A 20,906-nucleotide genomic window follows, 5' to 3' on the forward strand; every position below is an offset into this window, starting at 1 on the left:
TTGTCCATAGGTATGAATGTGAGTGGGAATGGTTGTTTGTCTATATGTGCCCTGCCGTAATTTAACAAGAATAACGTCGTAGTAATATGTGGAACTACAAAGTCATTTCAGTTTCCCATAATTATAAGTCAAAATATTATGGAAATTTAGTCAATTATATGAAAATAAAATCGCAATATTATGACAAAGAAACAAAACAATGTGTGTTGTTATTTTGGGAAAATTAGGTTGGGGAAAAAAGTCATAATATTAATAATATAAAGTCATAATATTACGAGAAGAAAATTTACAAGAAAAAATTTGGAAAAAACAGCTGTAATTTTACAAGAATAAAGTCAAAATATTAACAAAAAAAAGTTGTATTCTAACCAGAAAAAGGTGCAATTTTATGAGAATAAAATCGCAACATTATGACAAAGAAACAAAACAATGTGTGTTGTTATTTTTGGAAAATTAGGTTGGGGAAAAAGTTATAAGATAATGGGAATAAAGTCATAATGTTATGAAAAGAAAATTTTTCAAAAAAAAAAGGAAAAAAACAAAGAATAAAGCCCAAATGTTAAGAAAAAAAAGTTTTTTAACAAAAAAAGGTGAAATTTTACAAGAATAAACTTGTGACATTATGAGGAAAAATAATGCCATTTTAGTAGCTTAGAGTTGAACTATTAAAGAAAAAATATGTTATTTTTTAAAAGTCGTAGTATTATAAGAAACAAACAAAACAGAATAATGATGTTGTAATTTTTGGAAAATTTGATTGGGGGAAACGTTATAATACAACGAGTTAAAATGGTAAAAAAAAAAAAAAAAGATTAAAAATGGGATCAAAATATTATGGGAATAAAGTCATTTTATTATGAGAAGAAGATTTACGAAGATTATCTTGGAAGAAAGTTGAAATATTTGAAAAATTGGGAGAAAAAAAGCATAATATCAAAGTTGTATCCTTTCATTTTTCATGTGGCCCTCGCTGGAAAGAGTTTGGACACCTCTGTTCTGAAGGTAAGAAAGTACTTCTACGCCTGTGCAGCCTGCAGCGTCTCCTTGCACACAATTAAGAGGACCCTCGCCGCAAGGGGAGGTGTCAACAAACAACCCTGTGACCTTTGCACCCACATCAACTCCAGCAGACAGATGTCAGCGGTGTACGCCCCGGCGTACTGGTCTCACGACACACGACACGCTAGCGACTACTGTCGGGCCTTTCTCCAGACAGGAAATGACTCCCATAAAAGTGAATTTTGCGTCACGAGGAATGCTGAATGTGAAAAAGACGCTCTTGTTTGACTTTTGATTACAGCGGCTGCTTTAATAAGGCATGTGTACACATGCTTGGATGTCGCCAAGCTGCGCTCTCACACCAAATAAATCACATGGCGGCATAAAGACGTCTTTGAGCGCCCGACTCTGCTCCAGACGCATTTCAGTGCGGGCTGGGTTTTTTCTGGCGTTTCACTTTGCATGGAGTTTTGTTCATCCCAGCAAAAATAAATAAACCTGACTTACAGCACTCGACGGGATGCGAGGCCACTTGGAGGGAGACGTGCTGTCCTCCGGGCTGGGGTATGTGGACGCGGAACACCAGGCGGACCCGCGTGTTCTTTCGCCCCACGTCCGTCTCGCCCTTCCTCAGCTCGATGTCGGCATTCCGCAGTTTTAGGATGCCGGCGCAGTCGATGCTGGAAGAGGCACAGCAGGCAGCATTAGCTAAACGTGAGCTAAATACTGTACAACCATACTAGGACGCTAAGGTTTAAGTAGGGTTAGGGTTTCATTTTAAATAAAGATTTAAATAAATTTTTTGAATAATTTATTAATGTAATTAATTGATAAATGATAATGATAAACCTCGATTTTACTTTTTAAATGAAATGAAATTAGTTAAGCAATTAATACGAATTAATTTAATCATTTGCTTTTATTTTAAATAATATTTTAAATTAAAAATGAAATAAAATGAAATTAACATGACCTTAAATTACAATAAAATTTTACTTTCAAATTAAATTAATTACTTTAAATTATTTCAGCAAATAATTTAATTACGTTCAAAAAACTAACTTAAATTAAAAAAATGCAATTAATTAACATTAATTATTTGTATTATTTTATTTAAAAAAAACGAAATGAATTAAGTAAGCATTATTTTCTTAAATTTAAAAAAACATTTTAAATTAAAAATGAAATGAAATTAGAATTAAATTAAAGTACAATTAAATTGAATGAATGAGTGAATGAAATGAATGAACACAATTAAATTTTACATTTATTTTAAATGTTTTAAATTAATTAATTAGTCAAATAATTACATAAAATTTATAATTACATTTATAAAAATAAAATATTTACATTATTTGATTTAATTTAAATGAAACTAAATTAAGTAAATAGCTAATATCAATTAATTCAATTATCTGCTTTAATATTACATAACATTTTAAAGTAACAATGAAATCAAATTAAAATTACATTAAATTACAATTAAACTGCACGTTAAATGAAATGTAATTCATTACCTAAAATGAATTAATTGAGTAATTACACTACATTTCAAATTAAACTTAATTAAAATAAATTTTAAATAAAATAGATTCATTCAAATTAATTATTTACATTACTTGATTTAATTATAAATGAAATGAAATTAATTACACCCCCCTTCCAAAAGTTTTGAAACACCTGCAGGTGTTCATTCATTCATTCATTATTTTAATCATTTGATTCAGTTTAAAATAAAATTTGAAATTAAAATTATATTAAAGTATAATTAAATGTTAAATGCAATTAATTAATCAAATAAGGTCGTTACATTTGAAATAAAATTGAATGTTTGTCACCAGACTTTCATGATAATAGTAATAATAATCTCACATTGCCCTCATGTTGTTCTTGGGTTCCAGGGGGATCTCTAGGACTTTGGTGCCGTTGACCACCTTCTCCAAACTGTTGGTGGTCACCGTCTTTCCGGTGATGCGGTGCACCTGGTAGAAGGCGTGCGGCTTGAGGATGCGCTCGTCTGCCGTGCCGATGAAGATCTGCAGGCCGAGCGGCTCTTTGCCTTTGTAGCCTCGCAGCTGCGAAACACACAAAAAAAGAAGTTGCGCAATGACCGCTGACACAGCGTGACATAAAAGCATAAAGCGCGTGCGTGCGTCCACGTTCGACCGGTTTGTGGCTCTGATGTTGGCTGTTTTCCCAAGACGTGAATGTGAACACATGCCAGGAGAGCGCGCGCCTGGGTTTCCCTCCCGGAAGCCCACGTGCAAGGCACCCAACTTCCCTGATTGCTTGCTGGGTGTGTTCAAGTGCTACTCAATCACAACAGAAAGTACACAGGAAGTAGTTTGCTGAAGTAAATAAAACAAGCAAGAATGTATACTGGAAGAATAGTACAATGCTGTACTTGGCTACATGACAGTGTGGCGTATGGAGTGAGGTTGCCAGGCGGGTTAAAAAAAATTAAAATTAATACATATAATGTATAAAATGTCGAAAAATATTTACATATAAAAAAATTATATGATTGTAAATATTATATTATAACATAAACTGTACCCCACATGACCCTTTTTTATTATAAAACATTAGTATAATTATTGTGTGTGTGTGTGTGTGTGTGTGTGTGTGTGTGTATATATATATATATATATATATATATATATATATGTAATATATTTAGATTATTTGTAAATTATTTGATTTAATTTTTAATTAAATGAAATTGAGTCATTGATATTAATTTATTTTTATGAAAGGTCATTACATTTAATTGACATTTTCATTTCATTTTATTTTTTACGTAAAATGGTATTAACAATTAAAATCCAATAATTGAATTAATTCAAATTAATTTGTTACGTAATTAATGACATTTCATTTAAAATTAAATCAAACAATGTAAAAAATTCAATTAACTAATTAATTTCATTTAAATTTAAATAAATTAAAAATGTAATTACATTATTTGACGCATAAATGTTTATTAAGTTGCACAGACTATAACTAATTAATTACATTTAATTTCAACTTCAACTTTTAATTTTATTTTTAATTGAAAACGTTATTTAAAATTAAAATCAAATAATTTATAATTAATTAATAATTAATTACAATTAATGACTTGATGTCATTTCATTTAAAAATAAATCAAATAATTTAATTTAAAATGTAATTAAATTATTTGATCCATAAATTTTAATGAAACTGCACAGATTCATACTTTTAATTAAATAATTACATTTAAGATTAAAATGTAATTGTAATCTAATTGAAAATTGTATTTAAAATTAAAATCAAATAATTTTATAATTAATTTCATTTCATTAAAAATGTATTCAAATAATGTAAATAAGTCATTTTCATTAATTAATTAACTGCATTTAAATATTAATTTAATGGAATTTAATTAAATGTGTAATTAAATTATTAGATTCATTAATTTTAATTAATGTATTAATTACATTTGATTTAAATTTAAAATGTCAATGATGAATAATAACACTAAATACAATTTTAAAGTAAAAATGAAATGAAATTAAAATTAGATTAAAATATAATTATGTTTTATATGTAAAAAATTTAATGGCACTGGTATTTAAGAAGCAGTCACGTTTCATTTTGAAACTACCAAGTGAGGAAACCACAACGCCTCCCCTGACAAGAAAAGCTAATTTATGTGCACCCGTGTGGAAACCCCCCTCCCCTCCATAAACTTGCTACTGATATGATGTGCTTACAAGAGACTGCACATCGTTCTTGTGAGAGTGACACGTTGCATCCTTGTCACAATCTTTGACAGTAACTATGGCAACAAGTTGGACTCCATCCCCTTCTGGCAGAGCAGAGAGGAAGAGGCCGAGCGCAAACACAAGCGTGAGTCTGGCGGTTGTCACGGCGACGTGCAGGAGCAGTGACTCATGACTGAGCGGCGGGTAGGAAAACTAAAGTGTGTGTGTGTGTGTGTGTGTATGGGGGGGGGGGGGTTTGAATGTGAGTGGGTGGGGGGCTTCACGGAGGGAAAGCGGAGGTGAGGGAGTGCAGCCAGTCGGGCAGAACCGACTGTAAGCCTTTTGGGGGAAAGTGGAAAAGATGCAAGAACAACAACGACAGTCAGCACTGGGAAAACTAGAAGGGCGAGTGCAGTGCTGACCTCTGCCAAGGCCCAAACACTGAAAAAAGGGGGTTAAAATCGCAAATTTGTGGCTTTTTAGCACACAGATTGTGCCTAAATTAGGGGCTGCGCCCTTTAAAGTGTCCCATTGCGCAATTTGAATGATGTCGAAACAGTAGTATGTGTCAGTGCAGCTGGCAGCACACTCTAAAAATATAATTTAACAACAAAAACAAACAAACAAACAAACAAACAAAACAAACAGCAAAAATGGAAAAATCTGTATAAATATAAATAAAAAAAATATTAAGAAGAAAAGTTGTAATCTGAGAAAAAAAAGTCATGATTTTATGAGTATAAAAAGTATATATGAGTATAATTTATGAGGAAAAATAACCTAATTTTAGTTGCATAAAGTTGAAATTTTAAGAATATTAAAGACCTACTTTTTTTAAAGCAGTAATATTATGAGAAACAAAAAAAAGTTGCATTTTTTGGGAAAATTAGGTTGGGAGAAAAGTGATAGTATGACGGGAAGAAAGTCAAAATATTAAGAGAATAAAGTCATAATATAACGAGGAGAAAATTTACAAGAAGAAAGATGAAATCATTAAAAAAAAAAAACAGCAGAGATGGAAAAAAAATCTGTAATTTTACGAGAATAAAGTAAAAATATTAAGACAAAAAAGTCATAATCTAACGAGAAAAAAAGGCACAATTTTATGAGAATAAAGTCATATTATGAGGAAAAATAATGTCATTTTAGCAGCATAGAGATGAAATATTAAATATTTTTTTTTACTTTTTTTTTTTAAGCTGTACAGCAGCACCTCTTCTGGTTGCAGCCATGTAGTGTGCTGGATTTTGACGTGATTAATCAATGCCCCTTCCATAGGGGTAAGGGTGAGGGGGTGATGTTATACTAACAAGGAATAAGATTTAAATCGTGATCAACAAAGATGGAGTGTGGTGGTAACCCGACAGGAAATGGTGGGATTCTGGTGGTACCTGCACCACAGGATGTCCTCCCGTGTGGGCCTTGACGGCGCCCCTGCTTCCCTCCGTCTCGTAGTGAGCTCGGTGGTGCGGCTTGGGTTGCACCTCGATGTGGAGCTCGTAGTGGTCTGTGCGGCTGGGCATGGGCCATTCCAGAGGGGGGAGGGACGCCACTGGGATGCTATCAAAAAGCAAGAACACACGTGAGGAGCTTGAATCATGCATCCCGAGTGCCGCAACGTTACCTGCAGATGCTGGAGACCAATGGCTTGGGCCAGATGGGAGGAATGACAAAGAACGGTTCCGGAGCAGGTTTTAAGTCCTGGTCACATGACACCAGGTAGTTCCCCTCGGCGTGGTGCTCCGGGTACAGGGTGTAGACCTGGTTGGAGGTCTTGACCATTTTAGTTGGCAGACAGCTGCTAAAACCGTTCATGGCGTCGTGCACATAGTTGGCACCCGTGTTGTGATCCTCGTGGCTGGCATGGGGGGACGGACTGCGGGAGCGGATCCCGGGTACCAAAGCCAGGTTCCTGTACATGTCGTAGGTGCGTTTGCCTTGCGGGGAGGTGGAGCGGGACCCGGGGCGTGGGGAGGGCGAGCACGCCCCCAGGCAGCCGTCCTCGGCTAGGCCGGCGCTTGGCGAGGTGCCTGGGGACGTGCGCGGGGAGCCGGCGTGGATGTTCTGCAAGCGAGGGCACAGGTCTCCCGGGTTGTGGCCGCTGCTGGGGGACACGCAGGGGGACGCCCAGGGGGAGTAGCTCTCCGAGTGCCAGCTGGTGGAAGAATTGCTGCTGGCGGGGCTCAGGCACTGGGGTTCGCGGTAGGCCAGGTTCTCGTGGCCAGGCACGGTGAGGGTGGGTCGGGGGCTGTTGACACTGGGGTGCTGGTTCTGGAGGGAGTCCCGAGCGTGGCTGTAGTGCTCACGGGACGGCGTGATTTCAATGCGTGGGCTCAAGGCCAAGCCTGCGGGCCGGGTGCTGTCCAGGTAGCTCCGTGCCTCCTGGGGCTCATAACCTGGCAGGACCTCCGCGGTGTGTTCAATGTAGGAGCGACTGCAGGACTTGATGCTAGCGTAGGGGGAGACCTCCTCCAGGGGGAAGGCCTGCTCCGACTCGGGATTGAGGACCTTGTGGGACGCGAGGTTGGGGTCTTCTGCAAGGGGAAGGGAAATATATTGAATTCCCAATATTCCAACCTTGACTGGTTATTCCATGATGCCTAATAATACAAATAAATGAAAATAAAACGGTCTTAAATAAAAGTGTAAAAAGAAATAAAAAGAAATAAAAGAAAATGTGGGTCCCAGATTGAGACCACTTGAGTTCATAGTTTTCCAGTTTGCTAGCTCGCTTTTACCTAGCTGCAAGCTAAAGCGCTAACCGATTAGCTCTTCCTCTACATCCACTTTGTAATGCTAATTGTTATGGGGTGGTTTTGTACATTGTAGCAACCTAATTTATCTTATTTATTATGTGTTGGGTAAAACTAACTACATTAAAAGCACAAAATGAATACACACCCACCATCCACCAGTAGGAGCCTGGAGTTTGTTTTTCAGAGAGAAGATTATAACGCCGCAGTTTGATGTATGTGAAAAAGGCAGTGCGCTAGCATGAATTAACTTGAGGTTGTGCACCAACAAATATGCACATATGAGGTGAAAGAAAAACGGTAAAATACAGTATAGTAGTCTATCTGTGCAGCGTGGGAGAACGACAAACACGGTGGGATGGGTCGCTCGCAACAAACAACATATACAGTACATGCAAAAACTATGGGATTTGTATTTTTTTTTAAATAATGGCCCGTATTTCCAAAACGGATATGCATTTACACTAAATTCAATGTAGTTATTTACAAATGTATTTTTTTAAGTGTTTTTTTTTTAAATGCTGCACCTGAAAGCGGCATTGTGATTAACAAAGAAAAGACTCGCCTTGTTTCTAATCAAGTCTTTAGTGCTGCTCTCAGGCACCACAACGGAGCAGCAATTAGCTAGCTTGGAAAGCAAGCATGCTGGGAGCGTCTGCAGAGGCTGGCCATAAAAATAAAAACTGGCACAGCGCTAACTCAAAATGTCCCGTTGTTCATAAAAAATTTAATTTGACCCTAACCCTGAAAAGTAATGCCTTACAATTTGCATAAAAACATAAAGTTGGAACTGTTGTTTTTTTGCTTTTCCTTTGGCTTTGTCACCGCACAACTTCAGCATAGTCCACTAGGTTCCAATGCGAATGTTAGCAGCTAACCAACACTGTTGCACAACAGTGCTTAACTTCTTTTTACACTTGTATGAACTATTAGAACAAGTGAAAAAAGTGACTTAAAACATTGCCTCTGCAAGTAAGGCTAAGTAAGGCTTTTATGATGGCCACAGTTTGACCCTGATACAGACTATTTCTATTTACATCGTTATTAACAGTGCTTCTTTTTCCACTTGTATGACAGTTAAGAATGCTAAAAAGAGACTTAAAACATTGCCTGTATACTTAATAAAGCTTTTATGACAGCCATAGTTGACCCTGTAACAGACTATTTCTATTTACATGATTATCAACTGTGTTTATGTTCTTTTTACACTTGTATGACAGTTAAGAATATTAAAATGGGACTTAAAACATTGCCTGTACACTTAATAAAGCCTTTATGACAGCCACAGTTTGACCCTAAAACAGACTATTTCTATTTACAACATTATTAACCATGCTTAACTTCTTTTTACACTTGTATGACATTAAGAATGTTAAAATATGCCTTAAAACATTGCCTGTGCACTTAATAAAGCGTTTATGATGGCCACGGTTTGACTGTGGAACAGACCATATCGCTTTCCTGGGGACATTTCTATGTTTTGAAGAGGTATTTTTACATTTTGTTTAAAAGCATATTGGAAATATTTAATTCATGACTTCTTTTGCAAGGAGCTAGACTGTTGACATTGAGATTGGAGATGGGCGGCCGCACACACTTAAGATTCACATCCTAGAAGTGACCCTGCACCTGTCAAAACTCTCTGGCAGCATCTTTTATGTGTTTAGCATCCACCTAAATCCCCTTAGGGTGCATAAATCCCACTGAAGGGGGGGGTTTAGCCACGCCACAAGGAACCTGTTGACCAACCTTGCCGTCCTCCCGCAGCAGCCTCAGTGCAAGGTGCTTCATATTCAAACAAGTAGTCAAAGTCCAGGTCATCATCGCCGCACTGCACCCGGCTCAGCTCCTCCTCCAAACGGTTCTGCTCGTACAAGGAGTTCATCTGTCCGACGTCTTTTGCCACGAAAAAAGGTAGAGGAAGCAGGCAAGTGCAGAGTCCAAAAAAATAGATAATAGAAAAAAAAAATCTCTCACGGGGAAAGAGGAGGAGGAGCGCGCATGTTTCCTGTCTCACTTGTTTGCGTGTCAAGGCGGAACTATTGTCAGCGTGCACAATCCGCCTCCACACATCCTCCTCCTTTCTATTTTAGAACACCTCCAACTACCTTCGCCAAACATACAACACCACCGTCTCGTAGCAAATCTCATCAAACAAAACATGAGACTTACAGGATGTGCAGTAAAACAGCCTGTTTTATGCAGTGACTCAGCTAGTTTAGGACATGTTATCATGGCTGCACAGTGGCTGAGTGGTCACACAATCATGAGATCGGGAAGACCTGGGTTTGAATCTCCGCTTGGTCATCTCTGCCCGTAGGTATGAATGTGAGTGTGAATGGTTGTTTGTCTATATGTGCCCTGCGATTGGCTGGCCACCAGTCCAGGGTGTACCAGCCTCTTGCCCAAAGTCAGCTGGGATAGGCTCCAGCATATCCCCGCAATCCTAATTGGGCTAAGCGGTATAGAAAATGGATGGACGGCATTTTATCATGTGCACTTAGCTACTTATTATGCTCCACGAATAAATAAATCATTTGAAAAAAATTATGTAATTATTTATTTTGAATATTTTCATATTTATCAACACATTATCCAAAAAATTCAGGTAAATTACATTATATATACACAGGCATATACACATATTTTATTATCTAAAAAAATTATTATCTAAAAATAAATACATAATTTATGGTAAATTATAAATCCACCAAATTATTTAATTTTAATTGATTTCTATATTTTCATATGTTATTGATATTTTAAAAACAAATGCATAACTTCAGGTATATGATATTATAAATTCACATAATTATTTACATTTCTTTTAAATCATTTCATCTTTTATTGACATATTATTTGAAAATAAATACATCCTTTCAGGTATACCATATTAGAATATATATATATATATATATATATATATATATATATATATATATATATATATATATATACTATTCCTCTACCTTTATAATATTTATAATATTCACCTTTATATATTTATAATATTATATATTATAATATATAATATATTTATAATATTCACCCTAATATTCACCTTTATTCATAATATTCACCTTTATAATATTCATTATAAATTTCAAGTAAATTATACACAATTATTAAAATTCATTTTAAATACTTTTATTGACCACATTTTCTACAAATTTATACATAATATCAGGTAAACTATATCATAAATCCACACAATTATTTACATTTATTTGAAATATTTTCATTTCATTTAGTGACACTTCATCAAAAAATAAATGATTTCAAGTAAATTATAATATAAATACACAAAATTATTTATATGTATTTCTGATCATTTGTATAATTTATTGACACATTACCTAAAAAAAAAATCCAGAATTTTAGGTAAATTATATTAGAAATCCACACAATTATAGTTTAATGTTTTATTGACTATATTTCATATTTTATTGACCAAATTATCTAAAAATAAATACCTAATTTTAGGTAAATTGGATTATAAATCCACACAATTATTTGCATTTATTTAAAATCTTTCACATTTTAATGACCACATTATTTAAAAATAAATACATCCTTTCAGGTATACCATATTGGAAATCCACACAATTATTTAAATTCATTTGAAATATCTTCATATTTTATTGACACATTATCAAAAAATAAATAAATAAATTTCAAGTAAATGATATTATAAATCCACACAATTATTTACATTTATTTCTGGTTAAATTTCATACTTAAATAAAGTAAACGGCAATTTATTGATACTTGCATATACATTTAAAGTAATTTATTAATATTAATTTTGTTTAATTCTAACTGATTGATGAAAAATTGGTTTTGCCCATTTTACAGTTGTTTTCTTAGCTCTTTGTATGATTTAATTATCTTACTTTAATAATTATATGACAATAATAAATGATATAATAATACATTTAGGTTGAAATATGTACATAAAAAAAATACGGAATATAAACCAAATTCAGTCTCATGAAAATCGTTTGACCTTTGATGGCAACGTTAAGTAAAAATTAAAATAAAATAAAAGTAGTTGTTTTTACACGGGTGGTGCTGCCCCCTGGTGTCTGAAATGCTGCATTGGCACAACTTTGTAACTTCAACATCATGCTTTCTGCTAAAATCATGAATTTACAGACCACCCAATTGCTTTTTTAACAATTTTTTTTGGTGTCGGTCATGGATCTGGACCAGAACCAGGATGTCCTGTTTGCAGAAACCTGCCTTTACATTACACGTACAGTGGATCCAAGGGAAAAATGTGTATTTTAACATTATATTTGGATGTTAAATATTACATTTCACGGCTTTAGTCATAAAATAATGACGACCAACTGGAAGAATTTGAAGAAAATCTCAGAGAGATGGCAGTCTTCCACGTGCTAAGTCATCGGTTCTGGTCCAAAACATGAATAAGCCCGCAGGCTGATGATGTCACGACAAGTTAAATAAAATAATTGAAATGTGCGGATTACCAGATGATCACAGTACCTTGATCCACGGACCTCATGGTGTGGTACTGGGCCAGCCTCCAAGTCCCTCGAAACATCTGGAGACCAAGTTACAAAAATGGAAGAAATGTGAAAATAAGAGTCAAATTCACTGCTGCCAAACAAGCATGGTTAAAAAAAAAGATGTCCTCTGGTTTCAAGTCTAGAGAGGTCTAGAGTCGGTCAGGAAGACAGAAGCAGCCGCGAGGTCGGAGCAATGAGAGCGGCTTCCCTTCCCCGGCCGGCTCTGAGTGTTTATAACGGTGCAATGCTGTAAAATAACGGGATTCCCTCAGTGTTTCCTCCTGTTTGGGCGCCCTCGCCATGGAAACCTGGAGCGGCTCCATGTTGGGAGACTCAGGGCTTTTCCTGCAAAAGACCCACGCTCAGGAATCCATGACGTCTCACGCCGCCCAGCCAAAGCATTTCTGTGGCTTTTCCTCGCAGACGGGGAGCAGAGGCACACAACGGGCTTATTGTGGGACCCCTGGGGACCCCGGCTCTGTGTGTGTGTGTGTGTCATTGGTTTTAAAGACTAATTTAAGTACATAAATATACAGTACATAACGTAGTAGCTGATTAAAGCATCAATTCTAGCCCAAAATACTACATCTGTCACTGTGATATGAATTTATTCATTTCATTTAGCACTTTTACTAACTTTTGAATGTATTTTTATTAGATATGTTATATTTTACAACAGGGCCGCACTGTGGTCTAGTGGTTGGCATGTTGGCCAACACAGTAACAGCCCGGAGATCGGGAAGACCTGGGTTCGATTCTCCCTTGGGCATTTCTGTATGGAGTTTGCATGTTCTCCCCGTGTGTGCGTGGGTTTTTTCCGGGTACTCCGGTTTCTCCAACATTCCAAAAACATGCATGTTAGGTTAATTGGCGACTCTAAATTGTCCATAGGTATGAATGTGAGTGTGAATGGTTGTTTGTTTATATGTGCCCTGCCATTGGCTGGCGACCAGTCCAGGGTGTACCCCGCCTGTCGCCTGAAGTCAGCTGGGATAGGCTCCAACATGCCCCCGCGACCTTAAAGAGGAGAAGCGGTATAGAAAATGGATGGATGGATGGATATTTTACAACAATTATTTAATCTGTACTTATTTTATTTGTGCTTTTTATTTACATTTATTGAATATTTTTACTGTATTTTATTGATTTCTCCTTATGTACAGCACTTTGCTTGTTGTTAGGACTCCGCCATAAATGCATTTGCTATGATCTGGTATTTATCTCGAACATTTGATTTTAAACAGAAAACATTTTATCATATTTTTTTCATACCCATAAATAAAAAATTAAAAATACATTTAAAATTCTTTCTTATAGTTATACTGTTTTTTTTTAATTTCTCTCTGAACTGTGTTTGTTGTTTGAGTGCGTCATAAACACATTTGCTATGTTATGCTATTTTATTTGAAACATAAAACATTTTATTGTATTTTTGTCAAATACATAATTAATAAATAATTTTCAATTATTTATTGTTTTGTAGTACTTTTCATTTATATTTATTTGGGCTGTCAAATGATTAAAAAGTTGAATCAGATTAATCACATTTAATTTTTTTATTTGTTTTAAAATTAATTAATCACGGTTAATCACCATTAGCAACTATGTCAGAAATATGCCCATTTTTACTGTATTTAATGAACAGAAAGATAAATGACAGGACAGGATTATACATATGTGTATGTATTAACAGCTCCAGATGAACTAACATGTCAATCAAGCTAAAAGACACCACACAAGTCTAAAAATCTATTTGTCTAACACTAGTCTATTTGATAATAGCAGAACATTTGAATCACACTTTAAACCATGTCATTCTGAGCAATGAGGGGTCGCGTTCAAAGACATCACGTAATTTAGGGTAAATGTACTTGTTTTCAGTGTATTTTCCGGCATACTTAAATGTAGCAAATTGTACATCCGAATTAAGCGCTACGAAGTGAGAGATAACAACATCCACTTCATGTTTTTCTATATCCTCCTGTTTATTTACACACGCACACATTGTAAAGCTGTTTTTGTGATGTTCGGAGTGTCCCTGAATTCATCCGGCGTTCTTGTAATGACAATGAGAAAGTGTCGTTTCCCAGGATGAACGGACGAGGCCGTGTATGAGTTGGAGATACAAACAGTTTATGGTGTTGGAATTGTAGTGCTGTTGATGTGCTCACATCAGAATGAGGTTATAAAAGAGAAAATAACATATTTTTTCTTTAGTATATCATCTCTATGCTACTAAAATGACATTATTTTTCCTCATAATATTTTGAGTTTATTCTCATAAAATTGCAACTGTTTTCTCATTAGAATACAATTTTTTTCCTTAATATTCTGACTTTATACTTGTAAAATTACAGATGTTTTTTTTTTTCATTTCTGCGGTTGGGTTTTTTTTCCAACTATTTCAACTTTCTTCTTGTACATTTTCTTTTTGTAATATTATGACTTCATTTTCATCATATTTTGCCTTTATTCCCGTAATATTATAACTTTTTCCCCAACCTAATTTTCCAAAAATTCCAGCTTTATTGGTTTTGTTTCTCATAATATTTGGAATTTTAAAAAATAACTCTATGCTACTAAAATGGCATTATTTTTGTTCATAATAAAGAGTTTATTCTTATTAGCCTTTTTTCCTCTGAATAATTTGACTTTATTCTCGTAAAATTACAGCTGTTTTTTTTTTTTTTTTACATTTCTCCTGTTTGTTTTTTTTGCTATTTCAACTTTTCTCTTGTACATGTTTTTCTCGTAATATTGTTACTTTATTGTGGTTACATTGTTAACTTTTTCCCCAACCAAATTTTTCCAAAAATGACAACTTTATTATTTGTTTTGTTTGTTTCTCATAATATTACGACTTCTAATTTTTTTTTCTTAATATTTCACCTCTATGCTATTAAAATGTTATTTTTCCTCATAATATTACGACGTTATTCTCGTAAAATTACAACTTTTTCTTGTTCGATTTAGACTTTTTTCTTGTAATATTTGGACTTTATGCCTGTAAAATGAAAGTGTTGACTTTTGTCCAAGTCCCACAAGGAGTGACTAAAGGAACACGGACGACACAAACTGGATGACAGGAAAACTGCTGCTGACCAGACGGTGGAGTAAGGTGCTGCTTTTTTTTCTTTTTTTTAAAGTCCGTCTCAGAGAAGGCATTTTTTTCCAAGTTTCAAAACTCTGAGGAGGACTTATTTGCGTTCCTGCAACGCCCTCATTGATTTTTGCCAGTGGAACACGAAACTCTGAAATATGTTATGGAATGATGTCCTTTGGGATTATGTCTTATGGAATGATGTCCTATGGAATTATGTCTTATGGAATGATGGGTTATAATGATGTACTATAAAATTATCTCTTATGGAATTATGTCTTACAATGATGTCCTATAGAAATCTGTTTTATGGAATGATGTCTTATGGAATCACGTCCTATGGGGTTATGTTTGATGGAGTTATGTTTTATGGAATGATGTACTATGAGATTATGTCTTATGGAATATTGTCCTACGGAATGATGTTTTATGGAACTATGTCTTATGGAATGATGTCCTATGGAATGATGTTTTATGGAATTATGTTTTATGAGATTATGTTTTATGAAATGATGCCCTATGGAATGATGTCTCATTGAATGATGTCCTGCGGAATTATGTCTTAAGGAATGATGTCCTACAAAATTACGTCTTATGGAATGATGTCTTAAGGAATTATGTCCTACAGAATTAAGTCTTATGGAATGATGTCTTATAATGATGTCCTATGGAATATCTTATAAAATGGAATATGTCATTTTTATAATTTTGTAGTAGGTTCTTAAAAACAGTAGAGTGCTCCTGTCATGTAGAGGATGTTTGACACGCGTTTTTGTCGTAGGTCCTTAAAAACAGTTGAGCGCTCCTATCATAGAACGATAGGGGATCTTTGACTTGCGTTTTTGCAGTCATTTCATAATAGCAGAGTGCTCCAGTCAATTAGAGGGTCTGTGAGTAGCTAAAGCTAAATGCTAAAGCTAACATATCCACGGTAGCGGTGTGGCATGTACAGTATATTACAGTTTTTGCAGCTGCTAAACAAGACAAATGACAGTTTTTTGGAAACGTTGCACGGATGACTGATGTTCATCAGTGTTGGAGAAGATCTGGATGTATGGTTTTTTTTTAAAAAAGATGTAGTCTGTGTCGTTCTGATGAAGTTGTTGTACTTTGCTTTGACAACCAAATACCTCCTTAAATACCTCCTTGCTTCCTGAGCGAGATAACGTGTCAAAGTTATGAAATGGAGGCGGAAACCTGGACCCGCGCGCCACTTTTCCACTGGAAGCTCTTGGAATTCTTTTGGCCGCCTGAGTTAGGATCGATCCGAATCCCGTTGTTACATAAGCGCAAGCATTTGCTGGGTATGTATGGACGCTCCGTGTCGGCGGAACATCTGACCTCATTCGCTTTGGAAAAAAAAAAGAGAGAGAGAAAAATGTTGTCAAGTAGTGGCAGGAAGGAAATCAAATTCCTTCTTGGACTGCTTTTAAAACATCATCACCTTATTGATACAAAGACATGAACATGACAATCATCTACAAAAAAAACCCCAAAACAATGACAAAATGAGTAAAAACACCAGCCCCTAGTTGGCCACACTTTGCAAACAAACACGTGGAAAAACAGCAGAGTAGTGTTCCTGTCATAGAGGATCTTTGACTATCATGGTAATGTCTAACAAGTCTAACATGTCATTCAACACTAAGTAGCTTACCTTCCTGTTGCATTGATGGGTCAGAATCCTGGTACTGGTACTGGAGAGACAGCCTGATGGAAATAAGTTCATTAAATTGAATGAAATGTGTTAAAAGAAGAGACAGTAATATTTATAACTCGCCAGCGCCACTACAGTACATTGGCAATAAAGCCAACAGGCTAATGTACCTTTTACAGTCAACAGCAACATTTTCAACAAAAAATTGCATGTCCTCTCGTTCTTATTTCCTCTAGTGTCTAATTTTTTAAATTTATTTTCTATTATTTCTTAAATCTATAAAGTAGTTTTAATTTTGTTAAGGTCAGGGTAAGAGCTTTTCTTTTCCACAAACTAGTAGCTAACGCAGCTATGTCCACCTGCTTTGAGGCGGACTGAACCATTCCAGTCAACGGCCGGGGGTGATTGAGAACAAGAAGCTTTTTGCATATTGACTTTTTTTGCCAAAACGAATAGAAATACAGATATGGTTAGTTTTATTTTCATATTTCATTTATAATGCGAGTTTATTTTAATTCAATATACATTTATAAATATGTTTTAAGCTCATTAGAACAGTCATTAGACAACCCCCACATATTGGTCTGGTCTTTATGGCCGCATTAAAGCTACAATGGCAACATTATTCAAGTACACTTTAAGAATACAGTGGATCTCCCCCCAGTAAAAAAAACAGTTTCTGAGTACAGAACAATTGTTGCGCACATATAAATACAAATTCATATTTTTGTGAAGAACACAACACACTCCAGATGTCACCCTAAGTTTTATCTCTACTACTTGTACATGTCCAAAGTTTGTTTATTGGCCCACAGTGCATTCAGAAAATATAATTTAACAAATAAAACGAAAACAGCAGCCAAAAAAGAAAAATCAGAAGAATACAAGAATAAAGAGAGAAAAAAGTTGTCATTTAACGGGAAAAATTAGGAATGTTAGTAGCATAAAGTTGACATATTAAAGGATAAAGTTGTAACATGAAAAAGAGAAAAAAAATTCAAATAAATTTGTAATATTTGGAAAATGAGGGTGTTGGAAAGTGATAATGTTTTGAGAGTAAAGTCAAAATACTATGGGAATAAAGTCAGAATTATGAGAAGAACATTGACATGAAGAAAGTAGTTTGAAAATTTAAATACAACAGCAGAAATCAACTGTACTTCTTATAAAGTCAAAATATTAAGAGAAAAATGTAATTAACAAGAATAGGTCATAATTATGATAACTAATAATATTATGTCACAATATTATGACAAAAAGAAGGTCATTTTTGTCAAGTAAAGTAGAAATATTGAAGAAAAAAATGTTTTAAGATTTTAAAAGTAATATTATGAGAAACAAAACAAATAAAGTTGGCATTTTTGGAAAATTAGGATGCGGAAAAGTGATAATGTTTCGAGAATAAAGTCAAAATATTATGGGAATAACATCACAATTACGAGAAGAACAATTACAAGGTGAAATAGTTGGAAAATTAAAAAAAAAACCTCAGAAATAGAAAAAAACAGCTGTAATTTTATGAGAATAAAGGACAAATATTGAGAGAAGAAATATTTTAATGAGAAAAAAATGTTGCATTTTTACAAAATAAACTTGTAATATGATGAAAAATAATATTTTAGTAGCATGGAGCTGAAATATTAAAGAACTAAAAAAACAGGAAAAATATACTAATTTTACAAGATAAAATACTAAGAGAAAACTGTAAAAAAAAAAAAACATCCTCATTCAAATAATAATATTTGGGCTAGAGTATTTTCCCAGCATTTATTCATAACAATAATAGTTTTTGTTTTTGTGTAAGGCAGAATTGGAACCATACAGAGCAACACAAGGGAGGCAAAAACACAGGATAACAAACGGTGACATTTATTATTCATATTCATCAACATCCAAACAAGGTCCCTTTTTTGTTCTGCTTTCCGACCGACAGCACTTTGTTAAAAAACACGTTAATACGTTAAAAACAATATTATTTACAAGTACCTCAAAATCATGCTTCTTTTCACATCCATGGCAACGTCATGAATAAATAAATCATGAATAATCATCATCACCTTAATGAGCACACAGAGACTAGAAGAAGATATTAGCATAATCATATGGACAATATTCACATTCTGTTCAACATATTCATCCCTTCGTTTGCTTTTTTTGGTGTTTATTTTTATGGCTTGAGGTCACGACCACATCAGAGGGGTCCTGTGGGGGAGAGGACCCATTTAGCCTCAGACGCCCGCTGCCTGCCTGACGCATAAGCCAGCTTTTTTACAAGTGACTTTTAGGTGTATCATTGTGGAGGCTCCTTTTAGAGAGGGGTGGGGGCAGTAAAAGTCAGTGATGCTGCTAAAAGGTTAGCATTAGCACTGCGGGATTCTTTTTTTTTTTTTAATGTGTATAAATAAATGAGCAAGCTGTGTTGTTTGTTGGGTTGAGGTGGTTCTACTTCCTTCCTGGTGTCCACGACAGCACCCCCTAGGAGGTGAGCTTGGAGTAGCTGGGCGGGGAGAAGCGTCTGCGCAGGTACTTGAGGATGTAGAGCGGCAGGCAGCTGACCAGCGTGATGGACGTCACCTTCCACAGGAACGACGGCGTGGTGATGAAGTACACGTCTGACAAAGATCACACACAAAAACAACCCCACATCACGACGGCTCACACTGTCTTTGGTAATCAGCAGTGGAACATAGGTAGGTTTCAGGAAAATACCAGTTCCTGACTAAATAAGGGAGAAAAACAGCTTTTTGTGAAAAGATACAACTTGGCCATAGAGATATAACTTTCACTTGGACACAATTTTTTTTTTCCACATATCTAAACAACTACACCACAACATAAACAACACACAAAAGGATTGTTTAACATCAAAATAACAATTAATTTACAAATATAACACCATGAACTATTTACAATTTTCACATATGGAAATATGTGTGCGCATGTGTGTGCACACGTGTGCATGCATTAAAATTTCCCTACAATGCATAACCTTCGGTACGCTACACTCCTCCACGTTGTTCCTCTTACTCCTCGCTGTCATGTATGTTTTTTCCATTCAAATTCAAATGCCGAGCTTGTATCAAGTGCACTTCTGCCACGTTGTGGCTGTTTTTATGGCTTAAAACTGCTCTAAAAGTGACATCCATTAGTGTGCAGTTGTGTCATCACCTGTTTTTGCCTTGCGCTAATTTTTTTTTTATAAATAAATACATTTTTGGGATCGGGACTTCGGGTTTATAAAAATGTATAAATACGTCTTTGGTATTGAAAAAGTGGTTAATTTCTTAAAAATGATTAAAGTCAAATAAGATTACACTATTCAGTCAAAGTGTATACATTTCCTGGTAAAATTCCATTGCTTTTTTTTTTTAAACATATTTATACTATTATTATTTATATTGATACAGTTATTATTTATAGTATTGTTTTATTTTGTTATATTAATATAATTTTTTCTTTATAGTATGACTGTATTGTCCAAAAGTGACTTTTCTAGAAATATCACAACTTTTCTTGTCAAATTATGACCTAACAATTTTAAAATTCATATTGTATTATTATTCTCCAAAGCAAGCAAGCAAAGCAAGGCACCACTGCACTGTATTCGCTTTTGCTGTGCACAATGCTTTTGTTTTTCACACTTGTGCCACAGCGAATGTCCCAATGTAACTTTTGGCCTGAACACTTCATTTTTATGATGGCCACAGATGATTTCTGTCTATTTGCGTGCTTCCCAGCCAGGATGAAGTCAAATAAAAGCACACATTTAGAGAGGAGGCTAAACCTTTAGAATCTATTCCAGTGCGCCCCAAGGTGGAAAAGTCTCCAAAAAAAGTCTCCTGTGTGACCGCATGCCAGCCATGACTCGCCGTGGTGGAGATGGGAGGCCCACGTAAAACCCAAAATAAAGGCAGGAAGGGTTTGATGGGTGCTACGAGTCCATGCGACACTCTCTGTTGTGTCAGCTCATCAACTTGTTTGTTTCCAACTCACTTAGTAACACAGGAAGTCCCGCCTTTTATCAACGCTATCATGAGCAGTGACAAGCAGTGGCAAGGACAACAATAAATGAACTTGGATATACTTTGTAGAGTAGTCAGTGTGCAGATTGTATAGCCACTTGCCAACACATTAATG

The 20,906-nt window shown here is 35.1% G+C and overlaps 2 protein-coding genes across 6 annotated transcripts in view; both read right to left on the bottom strand.

Moving 5' to 3' along the window:
- Positions 1 to 17,136, bottom strand: part of nfatc2a (nuclear factor of activated T cells 2a) — a 37,593-nt gene extending 20,457 nt beyond the window's left edge. For 3 of the 4 annotated variants that reach the window (XM_054784914.1, XM_054784905.1, XM_054784895.1), the window contains exons 1-5: positions 9,230 to 9,752; positions 6,352 to 7,261; positions 6,119 to 6,287; positions 2,872 to 3,074; positions 1,507 to 1,679 (exon numbers count right to left, since the gene is read on the bottom strand). In XM_054784914.1, coding sequence (XP_054640889.1) covers positions 1,507 to 1,679; positions 2,872 to 3,074; positions 6,119 to 6,287; positions 6,352 to 7,261; positions 9,230 to 9,365 — 1,591 coding nt within the window. In that variant the 5' untranslated portion in view covers positions 9,366 to 9,752. Of the gene's footprint in view, positions 1 to 1,506; positions 1,680 to 2,871; positions 3,075 to 6,118; positions 6,288 to 6,351; positions 7,262 to 9,229; positions 9,753 to 11,989; positions 12,048 to 16,309; positions 16,462 to 16,769; positions 16,823 to 16,939 lie in introns of those variants that run through there. The other variant, XM_054784885.1, reaches the window with a different exon arrangement.
- Positions 17,137 to 18,307: 1,171 nt separating this feature from the next.
- The window catches only part of LOC129182695 (probable phospholipid-transporting ATPase IIA), a 56,918-nt gene continuing 54,319 nt past the window's right edge, over positions 18,308 to 20,906 (bottom strand). For both annotated transcript variants that reach the window (XM_054779121.1, XM_054779129.1), the window contains one exon: positions 18,308 to 19,381. In XM_054779121.1, coding sequence (XP_054635096.1) covers positions 19,245 to 19,381 — 137 coding nt within the window. In that variant the 3' untranslated portion in view covers positions 18,308 to 19,244. The remainder of the gene's footprint in view (positions 19,382 to 20,906) is intronic.

This window comes from Dunckerocampus dactyliophorus, chromosome 1 (genome assembly GCF_027744805.1).
Source record: "Dunckerocampus dactyliophorus isolate RoL2022-P2 chromosome 1, RoL_Ddac_1.1, whole genome shotgun sequence".
Lineage (NCBI taxonomy): Eukaryota > Metazoa > Chordata > Actinopteri > Syngnathiformes > Syngnathidae > Dunckerocampus > Dunckerocampus dactyliophorus.